This window comes from Symphalangus syndactylus, chromosome 15, assembly GCF_028878055.3.
Source record: "Symphalangus syndactylus isolate Jambi chromosome 15, NHGRI_mSymSyn1-v2.1_pri, whole genome shotgun sequence".
NCBI classification, from domain to species: domain Eukaryota; kingdom Metazoa; phylum Chordata; class Mammalia; order Primates; family Hylobatidae; genus Symphalangus; species Symphalangus syndactylus.
This window is the reverse complement of record NC_072437.2, coordinates 103896195-103917097: the sequence shown is the minus strand read 5'-3', so window position 1 is coordinate 103917097 and position 20903 is coordinate 103896195. Positions and strand designations below refer to the sequence as shown.

The 20903-nt window shown below is 36.5% G+C and overlaps 1 protein-coding gene across 1 annotated transcript in view; it reads right to left on the bottom strand.

The window, feature by feature from the left end:
* The window catches only part of FREM2 (FRAS1 related extracellular matrix 2), a 187999-nt gene that overhangs the window by 160568 nt on the left and 6528 nt on the right, over positions 1–20903 (bottom strand). The window contains exon 2 of the mRNA XM_055244106.2: positions 16703–16792. Coding sequence (XP_055100081.2) covers positions 16703–16792 — 90 coding nt within the window. The remainder of the gene's footprint in view (positions 1–16702; positions 16793–20903) is intronic.

The window sequence follows — 20903 nt, the reverse complement described above, 5'->3', positions numbered from 1 at the left end:
CCTACACTCTCTTAGTAATCTTTAAGAATACAATATATGTCACTAACTATAGTCACCTGTCATATAGTTTTAAACTTACCTTTCTATATAAAATTTTGTATCCTTTCACCAACATTCCCCTCCCCCAACCTTTGCTCAGTCTCACAACTTTTATACATTTGAATGGAATACATTGAATTTGACAGGATACAATTAAATGTTTTTGATCAACAAATTATAACTTCACTTTCAGAAGTATTTGATGTCTACACTTTTGATGTCATTTTAAATGAGGGTCTTGTAGACCCATGCCCTGTGGTCACATCCCTTAACTCAAGATTCTAATTTCATTTCAACCACTGATTAATACAGGTTTAATACAGCAGATATTTTTGCTGAGCAAGTTCACTCATTTGAATATGTGACTGATCAGCCACTATGTGCATGACACGGTGCTTTACACTGCTCAGTACACAAATACGACTGTGACGAGGCCTCTGTCCCTAAACAGTTTATCACTAGAATCACAATGCCAACAACTCAAAGCTGGTTGGGTTATAATCAATTCAATTAGAGTACCACAGATTCTGGTTTCCAAGCAGTAGCATTATTGTCACTGTAGCCTCCATAGTTCTTTGATGTTGGAGGCTGTCTCCTACATTGTGAAATGTTCAGAGGCATCTCTGGCCTCTCTACCCACTAGATATCGGTAGCATTCTACCCCTTTCCCCCAAGTGGATAAGTCAAAAATGTCTCCAGTCATTGTCAAATATCTTGGAAGGGACAGTTGAGAACCACTGGTTTAGATACAGAAAAGATAGAGCTTGCTTTGGGATGAAGAAATACAACAAGGTTTCATGGAATTTAATGTGTATGAGTGGTGCTTTAAAAGTAAGTAGAGGAACATGAAATTATACTTTGGAGAAGGGATAACATGAATATGTAGGTTGACTTGTGAAATAAGCACCGTAGGTGAAATCCATTTGAGAGAGAATACGGACAAATCACAGGAGATAAAAATGGAGCGATCAGTTAAGGCCATAGAATGGTTGGCCTTAAATCCATGAGCTAGATTAATAAATATATAATGCAATCTAGTCAGTAGATAAAGCAAGAAAATCAAATGTTTTTCAGTAGGTGACAAAAAATAATGCCATATAATAATATATCCATGATAAGAGTATGCACTATAGATTCATTAGGTTATATGTTCACATTCTTGTGCCATATAGTCCTTGTCACATTCCTGAGACACTGCTACATTATGTTTTCAGGTTTACAGATGAGGGAACAAAAGCTCTGGGAGGTTCAGTGACCTGCCTGATACCATTCTGTTAATAAGTGGCAAAGCTGAGCATTAGACCAATTTTCCGAGTTTAAATCCAGAGTTCTCATTCATTTACAAATGCAAAGACTTCCTCTATGAAGCACTGTGGAGGAATTTGAGGTTGGGGAGACAGGAGAGAGAACACTACTTAGAAAAGTACTGGAATAATAATTCAGTAACTCGGGCTACTAGGGTGCTGCCCACAAAAGATACGCAAAAGAGGGTCAAATTAGATATTGTAAATGAAAAATAGCAGGTTGTGAGGACTATTTGGACAGAGAATGGGGGAGGAGAATTAAAAGATGTTTAGGTGATTGAGCAAACAGACATACCACTGAAAGAAATGGGGATGATAGAAGAATCACATCTGATACAGGCACTTAATTACTATGAGAATTAAATGCTCAATCATGTTACTATCTAGGAGTAAGTCAGAAAGTAATAAAATATTTTCAGCCTTTTTTATACTATTTCCTAAGAGGCTAATTTTGGCACTAGTACCAGAAAAATTTTATTGACTTATTAAAGTATGAAACTGGTTTCCAAATAGTAATACACTGGAATCCCATAGGAAAAGTCTCTCTGTGTGTGTACTTGTGTGTGTGTGTGTTTGTGTGTGTGTGTGTGTGAGAGAGAGAGAGAGAAAGAGACAGAGAGAAAGAAAGAAAAGAAAGAAAGAAAGAGAGAGAAAAAGAAAGAAAGAAAATGTGTATGTATATCTACCTGCCTTAGGGCAACTGATAGGATAAAAATTGAAATGTATACAAAATGCTTTCTATATTCTAATTAATAAATATATTAAAATGATCATTAAAATACTTGAAGGGCCTATGTAAATATATTGTCCTTGAGGAAGAAAGAAGAATATAGCAAAACTTGCGTTTAGCTATATTGGTAGATTCAAAGGTGGCCTAATCAGTTTTATCTACTACTTATATTAAGGAAACTTGGGCTTGGTAATACAATCACTATGAATTAAGCAACTACCTAACAAGGCAGAATCATATTTTTCTAGAGTATTGCAGAAGGGCCCTTAGCCACATCCAGTGCATACACCACATGCTCTGGCTCTGCTCTGTTGCATCTAGTTCTTAAACTCTTAGGGGCTGGGCGCGGTGGCTCATGCCTGTAATCCCAGCACTTTGGGAGGCCGAGGCAGGCGGATCACGAGGAACACGGTGAAACCCCGTCTCTACTAAAATTACAAAAATTAGCTGGGTGTGGTGGAAGGCGCCTGTAGTCCCAGCTACTAGGGAGGCTGAGGCAGGAGAATCACTTGAACCCGGGAGGTGGAGGTTGCAGTGAGCCGAGATCACACCACTGCACTCCAGCCTGGGCAACAGAGAGAGAACCCCTCCCAAAAAAAAAAAAAAAAAAAAAAAGAAATTATCAGCCCCAGAAACCCACAAGATAAGCCACTGCATTTAAAACTGTTTGTGGTTGTTCTCAATGCTTGGGGATATTAATAACAAAGTGTTGAACACATTTTTAATCCAGGTTTTTAAATTTACATAAACTCGATTCACTTCAGTTTTTCCATAGAAAAAATTTCTTTAAAAATCCTAAAATGCTTTTAAATTTTTTGGGAAGTAGTAAGACTACTTTAAAAATCATCTAGGCATGAATATAATACACTTATGATCAAAGACATTAAAACTTTAGGAATCTTCTATTTAAAAAAAATCCATTCCCTGAAATATCAAAAATCAAATGCTATATGGTGTCTATAATTCTAAGGACTCTATAACACATGGTTTTCACTACATTCACTATGTGTGCTCATACAGTGAATATTTAAACAATATGGTAAAAAATATAGGCTCCTAAGATAGCATCTTAAAACAAGTGATTCATTAATATTTCCAGATAGGTTTACTTTAGCACATCATTTAGTAACATCACTTATTTTTTTAATCTAGTATAAAATGCTTTGCTAGTCCACTTTATTTCTTAGTGCTACCTTCGTCCTACATTAAATGAAACAGACGTGAATTGTCATTTAACTGACTCTCTAATGTTTACTTTTACCACATACATACTGGCTGAAGGTGAAGATGGGGATGGGAAGGGAAAGGGAGCTGGTGGTTGTCTCAGTTTTATCAAAGTGATGCAGAGAAACGGGAGATTAAAGTGAGTACATTAAGACGAGGATGTAAACTCACTCCATTCTCAACAGCATCCAGAACATAAATCAAGAAGGTACAATATGCGTATTACATGAACCAAGTCAAAGAAATGGCAGCATCTACAAATGCTCAAATATCTGGAAGTGATATCTCTACACTAGAAACATACCTAGGGGTGTACAAATAAGGACAGCAATTTCATTTATAAAGAGCAAGAGTTTGATATCACCATAAAAGTGAATGCAAACAATTAAAGGAAAGTATATGTCCATATACACCTATGTGTTCTTGAAAGATATAGAAAGTAAGCACAAGCTTCCATTTATTTTTACACTATTTTTAACTGGTAAGCCTATTCTGTTTTTCTTTAGATTCTTCTCTTGACTTCTGAAGTTACTCCACATGTAACTTTAAGAGAAAATAGAAATCAACAATCCACCTATGCTCTAATTTATTTATGACTCACTCCACACGTATTTATTGACCTCCTATAAGTGCCGTGTGGTGACTAAGGCAACTCAGCACTGAAGAAGAGACACAAATATGAATGTAACAGCTCTTGCAGTTGAGAAGCTTTGTAAACACAAATGTATATAAGGAGTTCCAGTACAGAGTGGTACATTTAGGGCTGGTATACCAATTGTTAGAGTGAAATGCATCTCGATTGATTAATAGATTAGTAGAAAGTTTAATGAAAACTTGGCAGAGCCAGGGTTCAAGGCCAAAATGCCTAGAAGAGCTCTCTTCTCATTGGTCCTGAAGTACATAGATTCACCTAATTAAACTTTGCATTCCAGTGAATAATTTTTGTGACTTCATCTATAAATAGAGATATTGAATATATAAGTCTCATATATTTTTTAAGTCTTAGAAATAGTTTGAATGTAATTGCTTTCATTCAGGAAAAGCTGAGTAGATTTAGCACCATGACCAATATCATTGATGTTTTTTGTGTTTTTTGTTGTTGTTGTTTCATGACAGAGTCTCACTCACTCTGTCACCCAGGCTGGAGTACAGTGGCGCAATCTCGGCTCACTGCAACCTCTGCCTCCTGGGTTCATGCGATTTTCCTGCCTCCGCCTCCTGCTGGGATTACAGGTATGTGCCATCATGCCCGGCTAATTTGTGTGTGTGTGTGTGTATTTTTAGTTAGAGTAATTTTTTCACCGTTTGGTCAGGCTGGTCTTGAACTCCTGACCACAAGTGATCCACTCATCTCAACCTCCCAAAGTGCTGGAATTATAGACCTGAGCCACCGCGCTCGGCCATCACTGATGTTAAGAGCAAATTTCTACCAATTGGGACTACAAGTCACCTAATAATAACCAGTTTAAGGGTAGAGTCATTACAAGGGTTTGGTACAGTATCTGTGTCAAATCATGGTCCTAGGAGAGTATCCTACAGCTTGTGAAAGCCAATTTAAATAAAAGATGACATCAAAATAAAAGATTTTTAAATTATCCGTGTGATTTGAGGAGCAATTTGTACTATGATATAGCACTTATAAGCATTCTTATATAACATAGGTATATATACGTATGTAGTATATTCTGCATAATATACATATGCATCTGCATAATATTCTAACAAGCTTTTACATTATATTACATATTATTAAATATTTGTGCTGCCCCGTACATCACTTGGTAAGCAATTATGTATTTGTGTACATGTATGTGTCTATATATTTACACAGTTGTATGTACATATGTAATATTTTACAATTGGCATGATTTAAATTATTATATAAATCAATATATTGCTATATACATCAATGTTTTGAATCTAGCTTTGAGGTCCAAATATGAGTAGTTACAGGAAACACAGACGAGATGTCTGACCCTAAGGATAGGAGTAGAAGGTGACAGGAAGAAAATGTGCTATCTCTACTGAATCTCATGCAGAGGAAGTGGGCAGGGGATTGAGGAAGAAATGAAAGGCGAGTGTGCATGAAGTAGCATGGCATGTGCAGGAATCCTGAGTAGGCAGCGTGGTTGCATTGTGTCAGACCTGCACAGTTTGTACAACATGGGAAGAGTCTGAATTTTATCCTGTGAGAGAACATTGAGGCTGGGTGTGGTGGCTTATGCCTATAATCCCAGCACTTTGGGAGGCGGAGGCAGGTGGATCACCTGAGGTCAGGAGTCCAACACGAGCCTGGCCAACATCATGAAACCCTGACTCTACTAAAAATACAAAAATTATCTGGGCGTTGTGGCGGGCACCTGTAATCCCAGCTACTCAGGAGGCTGAGGCAGGAGAATTGCTTGAACCTGTGAGGCAGAGGTTGCAGTGAGCCAAGATTGCACCATTGCACTCCAGCGTGGGAAACAAAAGAGAAATTCTGTCTCAGAACAAAACAAAACAAAACATTGAGAGTTATAAAGTAGAGACAACATCAAATTTACACTTTAGAAAATTATGGCAGAAGAAGGGAGGAAAGACTTTTTTTAAAGATTATTTATTTATTGAGACAGAGTCTCATTCTGTCACCCAGGCTGGGGTGCAGTGGCGCAATCTCAGCTCACCACAACCTCCACCTCCTGGGTTCAGGTGATTCTCCTGCCTCAGCCTCCCGAGTAGCTGGGATTACAGAAACACACTACCAGGCCCAGGTAATTTTTGTATTTTTAGTAAAGACAGTGTTTCACCATGTTGTCCAGGCTGGTCTCGAACGCCTGACCTCAAGTTATCTGCCCTCCTTAGCCTCCCAAGATGCTGGGATTACAGGCATGAGCCACTGTGCCCGGTCTAAAATCACATTTGTATTTTTAGGTAATTTTGGAAACAAGCTATATCCAGGTCAGAGGGGAAGGCAAAAAGAGACAAAGAGATCCACTAGAATTGCATTGGAAGAAATTTTTTCCTTCACTCAATAAACATTTATCGAGCACTTATATGTACTCAGGCACTGAGGGTACGTCAGTGAAAAACAGATAAAAATCCTGGCTCTCGTGGACAGCATATATTATAGTGGGGTTCAATGGCTAACATGAATATAGCACTTACTTTGTGCCTATGATTATTTTAAGCAGTTTACATCTGTTACGTCATTTAAGATAAACTTCAATGTGGTTCTGAAGGAACCAATAGCCATGGAGGATGTGTAGGAATCTTACTCAACAGAAATTCAGGAACCAGGGAAAGCTGGCTGCATTTAGCACCTGGGTGGACATGGATGGCGAAACAAAATGACCCTGAGGTTTAGGTGGCAAGAAGAAATTGAGAAAACAATTTCCTAAAGGATTAAATGTAGCCTACGTTTCTTAATTTTATAGCAGTGATGCAATGCACTTAATTTTTGGCTATTTCTGCATAAAATCAAGTAAAGCAAGGGAAGAATTACGGGGACACAAAATGGTTCTGTTCTTTCTTGGGGATTTCTAAAGTCTACCAACCAGTTTCACAACTTTATTTTCAATTTCTGAAGTGGCACTCTTGAACTATTCTTAAAAACACTGTTTTCAGTGTTCTCAACTCGTGCCTCTAACAGCTGGATAAGTAGAGTTAAAGGTAGCAGGTGGCACATTACAAGATGAAATGATTAAACCTTCCTGTGCTAAAAAATCCAGCAGAGGAATGGAGAGCAGGCGCTTCTCTCTCAACCTGCAGTAATGTAGTCAGAGCTCTCTGGGAATAGAAAGAGGACAATTGTGTCCTCACTTCCTTCATCAAAAGCTACTATGAAGGCTGCTATTTTCTAAGCTTAACATGAAATTAACATGCAGAAAAAAATGTTCTAAGTTGAAAACCAAATATAGCTATATAATTTTATTCCCTAATCTTTTTGTTTAATTTCTTTGTTCCAAGAATACTAATACTCTGCAAAAAAAATGAATCATATCTAATGGTAATTAGCTATAACTGAATATTTCATTCTAGAAACTTCTCTCCTAAAAATGTAAGAATTCTAAGTATAAACCATCTGAAGGTACACTGTTTCTTTAACATAATATTCCCTCAATGAAACATTGCTTATATGCAGCTTATATGCACAGTTTTTTATAAAGGGCAGAACAAGATTAATAAATTAATAACCTTAGTAAACTTGCATTAACTGTTCTGAAACAGAATATTAAGAAACACATTTTTTTCTCATTTATACAAACATTTTTGCTCTTAGAAAATGTACATTATGAAATCAATTCACATTTGTGAAGCAAGAACAAAACTATACTTTATTCATGTGTGTGATTCATGCATTCATCACTGTGTCACAAAGTTAAACTTCAATGAATCTTATTTTTCCTTATTTGCAATGAGGATTAAGTATGACATTTGTCCTTTTGAACTCATTGGGATATTGCAGAAAGGTACAAGGCTTTAATACTTATCAGGTAGAAAGTTTGTGATTGTAGATGTGAAATAAAATTTATTCGTTACCCAATCATTACTTCTAAAAATATTAAAATTACAAGATTCTAAAAAGCACATAGTTTTCCTCTAATCTCAGGAAAAGTAGGATTTTACATTTTCATAAAATAAAATCAAGAAGTACTCTTTTAGTACAAATCGTTTCCATAAGCAACATTGAGTTTTTGAAGGAACTTGTTAGGAGTATCTACATACACACAACACTCATTTTCCAGTGACCCCAGTAAGGAATTTCAAGTTCCTTAATGCCTAAATTTAAAACAAGCTCTTCTCAGTGCCTAAATTTACTAGTTTTCTCAAAGGTACATTTATTTAGTTGCTTTTTTCTCTATGATATTGACTAAAGGGGGCATCTGGCCACTGGGGTGACTATATCATTCTCTATATAACAAAGCATATTTAGGCAATTCCAATATCTGAATAAACAGGGCATTTAATCAATCTCTCCAACCATTTATGGCTCAGTGTATTAGAGATTTGCAATCAAAACTACCCTTTGAACCTCATGTTTGCTAAACCCAGATGTTTCAAAGGGTTATATTTTGATCAAATCAAGACACGGTATTATCCTTCAAGCCTATAAAGTTTACACTTCAACCCTTAAAAAGGAGAAATAAAACATGCAGGCTGAGCTTCAGAGATACAGTGGATTTTTAAAAATTTCTGTTTGGCCATAGTGAAAACTCATTTGTTAGTATTTTTGTAATGAAAATATTTGTTAAACTACTTACAACCTGTGAAATAACTTTGGAAGCCTCCATAGCATTGAAACGTTGCACTACAGAAGGGCTCATCAGGTTCTGACTTTCCATCCCTGTGTATTCCCCCATCTTTCTACCAACACCAAGTGAACAGTCTAACTGTATAGAAAGCTGCTGTGAGAAAGATAGGAGAAAGGAAGAAGAAAGGAAGAAAAGAAGAAAGGGAGGGAGGGGAAATAAAGAAAGAAAAATAAAGAACAGCATAGCTCTGGAAGTGCTCAGAGTAGTTGCTACAGCAGCAGCAGCTACCTGCATAGTTGTTACTATGTGAAAGGAACTGTGCCGCATGAATGATCTTATTTTCATGAATTATCTACTTAATCTTAAAAAGAACCCTATTAGCTAGGTACTATTATTATCCCAACTTTATAAATGAAACTGAGGCTGAGGAAGTCTCAGTCACTTGGCTCAGGGTCACATCACCAATTACGGTAAGAGGCACAAACAGTATTTGTTCCAGCTCTCACTCCTAAAGCTGTGCTTCTAACTGTGATGGAAGAAAAGATAAGCAAGATCAAAAGGCTGGCCTTCCTGTATACACATTTCAAAGAAGTAAGAGGTCTCATAATTAATATGTTTCTAATGTCCCCTTAATTTCCTCCCTTAAACCTAGCCCATGCCCCTCTAGTCTATTTCATCTCCATAAATGGCAGCACCATTCTCTGCTGGCTGTAAAACCCAGAATCATGCTTACGGTCTCCTTTTTTCTTACCCTATACTCCAACTCATCAATAAGTCTTACAGATTTGGATACAACACTATATCAAGCCTACCTTATTCTTCCCATATGACATCTGTCTTTCTGCATCGGCCTCGTGTCAATCTTCCTGTTTCCCCTTGCTGCCCTCCTATAGATCCTCTACACCTGCAAGAATCATCTTCCTAAAACACAAATTGGAACACAATGCTCCCTTGCTTTAAAATGATTTAGTTGGTGATATGGTTTGGCTCTGTGTCCCCACCCAAATCTCATTTCAAATTGGAATTCCCATGTGTCAAGGGAGAAACCTGGTGAGAGGTGATTGGATCATGGAGGCGGTTCCCCCATGCGGTTCTCATGATAGCTAGTGAGTTCTCACGAGACCTGATGGTTTAAAAGTGTGGCACTTCCCTTCACTCACTGTCTCTCCCTGCTACCCTTTGAAGAAGGTACTTGCTTCTCTTTCATCTTCTGTCATGATTGTAAGTTTCCTGAGGCCTCCCCAGCCATGCATAACTGTGGGTCAATTAAGCCTTTTCTTCACAAATTAGCCAATCTCGAGTAGTTCTTTAGACCACTATGAAAATTGACTAATACAGGTGGATTCTCTTTTCTTTAGCACAAAAATCTAAATCACTCCCCTGGGTATACAAGGCTCTGCACCATCGGGCTTTGATCTAGCTCTTCAGCCTCATCTTGTTACCCTCTCTGGTTTGTTCATGGAGCTGCAGGCATGCTGGTGCTTTTCTGGTGACTTGAACACACAAAGCTCAGTCCCTTTGCACATGCTTTTGCTGCCACCTGGAAGGTTTCTTCTTCCCTTCCTCTAGTGGCAGCTTCATCCTGTCCAAGTCTATACTTAAATACCATCTTTCAGGTGCCTTTCCTGACAGCTGTATCTCTATCTGGGGCTTAATTATAACTGTCAGAATACTTTAAACAAAGTTTAACTCATTTGTCTACTGTTTTATTCTAAGGATGAATCTCAGGTCAAAGATCATTACTGTAATATTCATCATTGTTTTCTCAGATCCCAATGGACACCTGAAACATGCTGAGTGGGTGCTCCAAAAATATTTGTTGAGTAATTCAATAAACAAACTTACAAGGAATCTTGTTTTAGCAAATAAGATTCACCATAGAAACTCTGACCCTTGTTATACATTGCATTCTGGTTACCTGTTGCATTATCTTAGGTTCTAGCAAATACAGAATAATACCAATTACCACTGTGTGCTTCTCCTTTGAAAATAACTTTCCACTTCTCCCATCCATCAGAGCAAATGTAAAGAGATGGATTGAGATACTATCAAATTACTAACATATATCACAAATAAATATTTGATTTGAGATTATGGTACATTAATCACCTATGAAAGATATGCTTAGTGTTTAAAGGGTGACTATCATTTGTTCTGAGTAATATGAAATCATGTGAAATTTCTAGAAATCTTCCTAACAAGAACTCATTGTCACCCAAAGATTTAACAACTTAAAAAAATGTTCTCTGAACTAAAGCCAATGAAAACAGTATATTCATATAATGTATAATTTTGGAATGCATCTAAAGAATAATAATAAGTAAAAGTGAGTTTTACTTTTCTATCTAAAAGGTATAAAAACTTGAGTTTATACTTTTCTGTCTAAAAGGTTTAACTTCATTCTTGCACATAGTACAGGTACCTTAATAGAGTCATGCTTTTAAACGCAGGGATCTGGCCTAGAAACACCCTGATGACTTGATCTATTGTGAACTGCTCAGTGAAGAGTGAAAGGCTTACAAACATTCAGCCACAGTAGCCAACACTGCTTCCCAAGATCTGTATTCTAGTAGACCTTGTGCTCTCTTACAGATTAAAAATATTTGTATCAGTGCCTGACATTACTTCACTATCTTATTATAACTCCCTAAGGCACTAGCATCTTTCTTCTGGTTCTCATGTCACTAGCAATTAATTTTATTGCCAAGAATGCTTGTTTTTCTCTCTGAGCTGAATATGTCTGTATAATCTTTTAATGCTTGTACTCAGACCTCTCTTTTCTACTTACTCTATTTATATTTTTCCAGCCCTTGATTTACCTTCAAGCTAATTATCAGTGATGATTTTGCCTTAAACCCCAAAGTTATTGGTCATTTTCAAGCAAAAACTTGTACTCCTTCTATTAAAAATGAAAGGCTTCCAGAAGTCTCTTTGTGTTTGAGGAGTCAATCATCAAATATGGAATAACAATTCAAAAGCCTTGACCTTAAATGACATTTCATATACAGAACTGACTTTGCAGCTTCTACTATGTCAAGATACTATTTACAATATCCTTCAATAGCATATGAATCAAGGATCTTGGAGGATGGAAAATTGGGCACCAAAGGCATAATCAAAGACAGCAGCAAAAAAATGTCTGGCTGTGGCCCAGATAACACAATAATGGCCAACACAGATATTATGTCTGCCGCCCCAGTTTCAATGCCAAACTCAGCAGGCAGAACTCACTGAGACTGCATGCCTATGTCATATGAGAGATTTCAAATAAGGAAGCAGCAAGCTGGTTTTCATAATGAATACAAATGTAAGACTCCTCCTACTCAATATGTCCAGCCAGGTGATCATGTATTCTAATTTTTTCTTAAGCCCATCAAGAAACAAGCTGGATCTGATGCTGAGGCTTTGAGACTTAAAACAAACAAACAAAAATGTTTACACGAGGACTTTTTAATGAAAACTAGAGATACTTTTTGCAAGTATTGTCTTCTACTTCTCCACCTGTCCTAATGTTATCTCATATCACACAAGAAAATACTGGGGTAACTGAAAATACAGTAGTGGTGCTGCTGGCTTGAAAATTTTAGTGACTTATAGGAAATGGTTATTTCCTTTTAGATTTTGAATTGTATAATTATTTAATAATAAACTGACAAGTATTTCTTTTCTGAAAAGGCTTCTTTAAGAATAATATGAGCTCTGAACTGGTGGTTAATATTTCAATCTTAAGTACATTTCACTGAAGATTTTGAAGGAATTTTCACAGCAGTTGATTTAGTTAATTTCATGCGTTTAAAAATGTGAAAGCTTCACTAAAAAACTTTCCTGGTGCCGTAGGGATTTAAATTAATGCTAGGATAGAACAACGTTCTAAAGGAATGCAAAGGGTCTACTGGGAATTGTTTATAGGAGTTTTTCATATAATACTACCTAATTGATCTTTATATCAAAAGAGAGCAATTGTTTTTCTCCTGTTTATCCATTCGTTTATTTTAATATTTGGTAAGTATTTACCTCGTGCTCAACCTTGGCACGGAGGTACAAAGATTAATGATACATTTTTGATATGAAGGAGTTTCTTCCTTACTAATGGAGGTTTTCACATTAGCAAATAATCATAATATGAATTTTTACTGTGAATAAAGTTGGGGATAAAAGCATAAAAAAGAGTGAGACTAATTTTGTCACTGTGATGTTGGGAGTAACTTTGGAGAGGAAATGATATTTGAGCCTGGTGTTGAAGAGTGATTAACAATCATTAGGGTTGAGGGTGGGGCATGCCTGGAATAGTTATGTGAGACCAGCTTTCACATCACAATAAAGAGCTAGAAGGGCCCGACAAAGCACTTTCATGTTAGAATACCTTATAGAAAAATTAGAGAGAGTTGAACACTGAGAAGGAATCAGATAAAAATGTTTGACTACAAAGAGGATAAAAGAATAAATATTTTATTCCCCCCCAACAAAATTCCAGAGTACTAGATCTGGAATTAGAATTCAAAGAGGCAGTCAACAAAGGAAGATGTATTTCCCAGGTCTGTATTATTATAAGTTACCTTTGTGAAGATATAAAGCGTGAAAACCAAAAGAAATGGAAGACAGCTAAATCCATAGGCAGCTGCTACATACATACACAAGCTCATTAGATGAAGCCACAGATAGCGGGAATATATTCCTGAACCTCAGAGTTTGACCTTATACTTTGTAATGATGGATTCACGTATGTTGACTGGCCCAGAACACCTGGGTGAGTGCCTCATTCTGATATCACCTTTTCATTCTCTTTACTAATATTCCAATAAGCATATTGCATTATAAAATAATCATTTTAAGAATTACACTATGAAAATAACTATTGGGTACTAGACTTAGTACCTGGGTCACAAAATAATCTGCACAACAATCCGCCTTGACATGACTTTACCTATATAACAAACCTCCACATGTATCTCTGAACCTAAAACAAAGGTTTTTAAAAAGAGAATTACACTATGATACCAAGAAAGAGTACTACAAAGTTTAGGGCACTACAATTTTGAAAGTATTTTAAAATAAAAATGCACACTTTAGAAAACACAAAGCTCTTTGTCTATCCTAAAAGCAGATCCCACTCTGACTTCACTCACATCTATTAAACATTCCTAGAAAGCTGGTCTGGAGAACCCAGAGGAGTTCAAGAGTTCCCCCTCATCCCTATCCTGACTAAGTGTGGAAGTTATCGCTTATGATTGAGGAAAGAATTTGAGATTGAAAGCAGCCTCTAGTTGCCCAGCTGTGCAGCTTGAAGGAGGACAGTTACTTATTTTGGTGACTCAGTTTCCTCAACTGCCAAATAGAAATCATACTAAGTGTTTTTTTGCTGTTTTTGTTGCTCACAGAGATGTTATGAAGGCAAAACCACATAAGTAACAATAAATAACATAGAAGGTTTAAAACCTAATTGAAAGAACCCTAAGATACAAGGATCTGTGTATGTGTGTGGACATGTGCTATATCAACCAATGTGTATTAAGTCCAAATACAGTAGACTTCCCCTGAGGTAAAGACGCTGATGTTATCTGTTGCTCAGATAGTGCTCTCTTTACTTCTGTCATTTGATGAAAGTCCCAAAGCACTCCAAAACTTCAAAGGTAGTAACTCTTTCCCAAGCATAGTCCTTTTAGTAATGGACAGTCACTAATCCATTACTACACCATAACAGAAGAATCCTGTGGCGAGCCAGATTCCCATGGTAACACAATTAAATCTGAAACAAGAGGTCTGAGCCTTCTGTTCTTCTCAATCTCTTTTCCTACTCTAAATCCCTTAAATTGAATTATGTTTTATTTTTAAGGTTATTCAAGGATTATGGTTGCCCCACTAATTTCCTTAGATAGTTACTGTTATAAAACCAATCACGTTGATTTGAAGAAGATGCATTTATCAGATTGGAAAGCAAGCTGGACATACAGAGTTCTCAATTTTACGCCATTGTGCCCTGACTTGCTTCCCGGGGGTGAAATACTCACGCATTTCATATTCCATCTGGATAATTTATAGATATGCCTACTATCACTGTATAGAGCAGATGACAATAAATCACCACAGCTAATTAAGTTTAAACAGTATTGCACTTCTCATTCAAATGTTAGAACATTTATAAGGCAATGCAAAAATCCTAAAAAGAATTTAAGAATCAGGTTAAAACAATTTAGAGATACCAATGTGACTTTTTAATCTTGCAGGTCTCTGTGTTTATTCTGTCAAAGGATAGTTTTCTTATATCAGGGGAATTAAAGTAAATTCTATTCAACAGCTAGCCAAAATCTGCCTGAGCTCCGTAGGTAATGTTATGCCAGTAAAGAGGAAGAGGGTAAAAAAGAAAATCTGAAATTTTTATCTCTCACATGAAACTATCTCTCTAAAAAGACTCCTAAAATGATACGTTCCTACTTCTATAAAGACAATCTTTAGAGGCCTTCCCACATTTTCAGCAAATTCAAACATAAACCCAGCCCCTTCAGCTGGTCATTCTTCACTTAATATTTTGAAATATGATACTATAGAATGCTTTCCAAAATTGGAATAGAGACCAAAATTTTAAAGTAAATGCTACCATTCCACCCAGGTAAGGTAAAATAATGTGTGTGTGTTTGTGTATGAGCAAAAAAAGCAAAATATTTTATTAAAAAGTACAGAATATTTTAGTGTAATTGCAGCCATTGAATTTGAAACTTTTTTTGGTAATTTTACAGAAAGTCACACTTTTTCTATTGAGGTTTATTCAGTCATCCTAAGAGATAAACGTGGTGTTTTAAACCAATAATTTCATGCTTAAATGTTGATATATGTTACACAGATTTGGATTATTTCAGGGTCTCACTCTACAGTTAGTTACAATAGAATTTCCCATTTGAGCAGCAAGATTCAAGAAGAAGGATTTTTTTTTTATGAGTTGATTTCCTTTTTAGAACTCTATTTTATGCTAAGATCCCTTTCATCAATAGGTAGAATACTAAACTATGATTTGGTTACTCAAAAAAAAATAAAGGCACTCACATGATTGACTCGCTGATTCATAGTAGGAATCAAACAGTTGAACCCAACTTAACACATTTTTTTTGCCTCTCTGGCACACACTCAACAATTGACATTTTTCAGAACTGTGATCACGTTGTGTCCAGTGATATTTTAAACAAATACTATGTAATGCTTCAAAAAACATGGAGGGTAAGATGCAGTCTTTTTGAGATAGACGACATAAAAGTGTATCATTTTTAAAAAGCATCATAAGGAAACAGATAACAGAGTATGAATTATTTTTCTCCTTCCTCTCTCTTCTCTCTCCCATATACCCTCAGTTCTGGTGTCCTGTTCAGATAACACGTGTACTGGGGGAGGTTCTTTTGCTTCCCAAGAAAACATGCAAGAACAAAAACATCTTTATGAGCAATCTGAAAGTGACCAGTTTTTCTCCTCATCCACAGGGTTAGGAAGACAAGAGATCCAAAGCTGAAAGGAGTATAAATAGCAGGCAGTTCTGGGGGAGTAATGAGAATAATATCGCCCAAGAGACTTAGCTCAGAAGTCATATCCTATACTCTCAAGTATTCTTCACACTTAACCAAGAAAAATTTTTAGCTGGACTAGGTCACAAAATCCCCCAAACTAAGAAAATCATTAGAAGTCCTGAGATTGGTGAGATAAAACAGACATTAATTTACTACTGATTTCTTGGTGAATGCAACACATTTTCCATCAGTATTAGTCCACACAGAACCCATGAGCAAATCAGGAAAAAGCAGCTCCTTTGGGCAGCTACACCTCAGTGAGCACATGGCTATGAGTGGAACCGCAGCTGAATTCCAACATCCTCTTACTGACTCAAGTAGGCAAACTCATGCAGGGTGTAATCTGAACAACTAGACACGGAGATCCTATTTATACAGATCTCTCTCTTTAGTGCTTTACAAATAGTAAGACAAAAGTGATATAACTAGAACTTTTATCTATAGCCATTACACAGTAGGATTGTGTCATAGCGAGATTGTAAAATTGTCTACAGCAAATACCAGGTTAAATTTAGGTGATCATGAAATGTTACTTGATAAAGACTTCTTGTAATAATGTCATCAAAGAGCAACCAAGAAAAATCTCTCTCCTTGCCGTCACTACCAGGAGAGGGGAATACTTACCACCATCTTCAACTGCAAAATAGAACACATCACTTGTGGCATTAGCCCCTTCTCTTAAGACATAGCATATTTTCATGTCATCAATGTCAGCTAGAAAATAACCAAAAAACAAGATGATTAATTACCAGAGTAAAATTGATGATTTATTATGGTAAATTTTATTGGCTATTAGTTTTCCTATAAATATGTTGAAATTCCTTTTACCTCCTAACAGAAACAGTGCTGTCTTATTTCTCAGATCTCTAAGCCCTTAGATTTCAGCTGTCCCATGGAAACTTGATCCCTTACACAGATAAATAGAGTGCAAGAGTTAGTTTATAATAATAGCAAGGTGTTGCCCCCCCAGTGGCATTTGCATGTTCATGCACCAAAGGAATGACTATCTAAATATGGAATGTCAGGCACCATGACAGGTGGAAAGGAAGATATTTTGAGGCATGGCAGATTTCCTGGCACTCTTGAAATCACATCCTTTGCCTCCCAGTAGGGAACTGGCCCGCGGAGGACAGAGCTTTGCTCCCCAACGCTGGCTAACTTTTCTTTTTGTGCTGTAGCGGGCTATTTTTTAAGCTCTCCAAAGTTTGAGAGAAAAAAATTAGATGATATTTTCAAAAAATCACATACATTGAAATAACTGATGACTCCCTGTTGAGAAGAAAAAACATCTAATAAAAGTGGAAATGGGCTGGACATGGTGGCTCATGCCTATAATCCCAGCACTTTGGGAGGCTGAGGTGGATGGATTATATGAGGTCAGGAGTTTGAGACCAGCCTGGTCAACACGGTGAAACCCTGTCTCTATTAAAAATTAGCCGGGTGTGGTGGTGCGTGCCTGTAATCCCAGCTACTCAGGAGGCTGAGGCAGGAGAATCGCTTGAGCCTGGGAGGCGGAGGTTGCAGTGAACTGAGGTCGCACCACTGCACTCTAGTCTGGGCAAAAGAATGAGACCCTGCATCAAAAAGAAAAAAAAAAGTGGAAACCTTTATTCATAGCAGACAGTTATATTGCCTCAGAAATGTACCTTATGTTGTTTCCTACTTTATCAAATTCACATGCATACATTTGTTCTCATTACGAAGACACAATTTTTAAAACTTATTCATCTATCTTACCAGTTCCTTTCCTTAATGATGCCACACATACAACATAATAGAAATAATCATTTTGTTCTGTGATACTCATAATAGATTATTAATTGATCTGGGCCAATCAGTGAGTTTCTACGACTACCTAAAGTCAAGATCATGGCTAAAAATAGCTATGACAATGATAGGTAATATTTATCTGTCTAGTGTGTGTTCTACGGTTTTTCCATCTCCTAAAAGCTCTAGTAAGTTCATGCTATGGAATTCAGAGGCTTATAAAGAAGACAATGGCTTTATGAAATGTTAATCTCAGGTGAGGCAAGGCATTAGGATGGACCAATGACGCCACAAATTTCTATAGCTCCACTTTATAGATGTAAAATGTGTGCTCTACCCTGGCTCATAAAGTTTTAAAAGGTGACTCATTATTAGGAACACTTGCAGAAGGAAAATGTGATTTTATAGTTATTGGTACCTTCCTGCTAGCAGAGGTATTTGGAGGTAAAACATGCCTAAGATGTTTGATTCTCCCTTAGCACTTCATTTCTTTTTTAAAACAAAATTGTTAATATAGAGATGGGGTCTCACTATGTTGCCCAGGCTGGCCTCAAGCAATCCTCCCATGTCGGCCTCCCAAAGTGCTAGGATTATAGGTGTGAGCCACCGAGCCGGGCCCCACGTTTCTAACTCTACTATAACTTTCCACACTTCCTGCCTAGTTTCACTTTTATCTTTCTGTATGGTTATCTTTCCCAGTAGATCAAAAACTTCTGGGATTTTTTTTTTTTCCTATCTTAACTTCTCACAGTTCTTTGCTTAGGATATTACAGTAGCAAAGGTGCAAACGTTCCTCAATTTAAAATGAAAGGGCTGAGTAGGTAGATCCCACTTGTATCTCTACCTCTGCATTTATGATATTTCTGCCAGGGTAAGGACTGAAGCCCCTACACAACCCTTTGCCTGTTTACTCTTATAATTCTTAATTGTATAACCTTCACTTTACCAGTAAAAAAATGCAATAAACTCTGCCGACTACACGTCTTTACCACAAGAACCATGACCTCTGGCCATGTGGGGAAGACCCTCTTCCAATGTTTCCACCCCTTCAAATTGCATAAGAAAATCTAAAGGCTCTACTAGGAGAAAAGGCACGGTTTAGCATGCCCGGCATCTGTATCAATGTTTTCTTAAGCAAAATTGTAATCGTTAAGGGATAGTTTCATTGAAATAAATCCTCACTTCAAAACAGAATTTTAAGAACTTTTTTTTCAGATAAAGAAAACATAAATGCAACTATATGGCACTCTGGTACCCAATTTTTCCCTCCAAGTTAGGGCGTGTGTTATTGATTAGCTGGAACATACTAAAACCTTTCATATTTTTCATATAACTAATTAATAATTCATGGTTCAAAAAGAGCCTCTAAAAAAAGCAAGTAAAGACTTTCATCATCATACTGGTATTCTAAAGGCACCTCTACAAATAACATAAACACACATGTTATATGTTTATGTATATATAAATGTATATAACGTCTAGTTTTCTTAAGACACAAAAGTAGTAGCAATATAATCTAATAGCCAAAATGTAATCTTTTTTAAGCAAATATCTAAGAATTATCTAGATTTTCTTCTAGTTGTTAAATATACATTAAATTTATTTCAGTTTATCTACAAAATTATTCCATGAGATTTTTTTATTTGTTTTTAATTCTAAGTTCATTAACATGTCAGGCAACCACATATGGTTCAAACTCTTTGAAGACATTTCTGCTTTCCTGAAACTGACTTATAAATTATCCCACAGAATATATCATTATGTACTTATTGTAGGGAAGAAAAATCCAGGTACTTGAGACATGCAATTTAGATCTGGGTTAGGGGGAGCAGGGGCAACTTGGCAAAGAGGTGAAGTTTGAAATAAATAAATGATATCCATAATTTACCTAATTATATGTTGTTAACTTTTCATCAATTTAATAAGTTTTAGAAAGGAATTAATTTTTTTCTTCTAGGAACCATTTAGTCAATCAATTTAGGAATAACCTTCTCTGGCCACCTGTGCTAAATTGACCTAATTCAACGCATTGAAAATCCATCAAAATATAGGTTTATCTTATCCCTTCATGATAAAGCAAAAACAAAAACAAATAAAATGACTGCATAGTCTTCACTGTAAGCACTGCTTTCATTTCTCCTACTGGAAGAAGAGCCATGGTAGCTTTCTGATGGCGCTTTCTCCGTTTTTTAAATCACTTATCTAATCTCCATAAATAACAGCTATGAATCAAACTCTAGCCTTGACTTGTTCGAATGAGTGCTGTGTGATTAAATACCAACAGCCTCCCTAGTCAATATTTTGGTTTGTATTGGAATGTGAAATTTTCCTTAAAAATTCTTAAAAAGTCACATCACATAATAAGCATAACTTCCCTACATTTACAAAGATGATAAAAATTAATCATGGTGACTCAAAGTCAGTAAGAGACAGAACAACTGCCTATAATGAAATAGCATAATTTTTAGAGTTCAAAATTTCAGAAATAATATTCTAATATTGTGAGCTGTTGGACTTAGTCCACAGAAGTTAAATTAAATCATTTGCCTGTCTTCATCAAAATAGTCCTTTTAAAAATCTCTAAATCAGATTTCTTTTTCAGGTCAGAGGAGTAATTTGAAGAACCATTTTCTATTATCTAATATATTCCTTTCATTCTCTTCCCTTTCCATGAACATAAACCAGTGTAAGACAGCATGGCATCACTAGCCTCAGAAAGCCTTCACATAAAAGTTTCCTACTGGTCTGGCATGACACTTGGCACTCTGAGGTTTTCCTGTCCCTGCAGGCCCTGGAAGACATTCAGGCTTTTAGCCAAGAATCAGGAGGTTGGAGTGTGGAGCTATTTGCCAGCACCTAAAACTGAGAAGTAGTTCACTTTAACACTGCATTTTGCTACATCTATGTTTATTAAAGCATTTGTTATCTAAGAGTACAACACAGTTGCAGGAAAAGAACACCCCCATTGGGATGCCCTGGGGTTAAGCTCCATCTCTACCCATGGATCCCACATAGGAAAGACCTAGTGTCCATTCTGACATGGTGAGATTTTCATGAA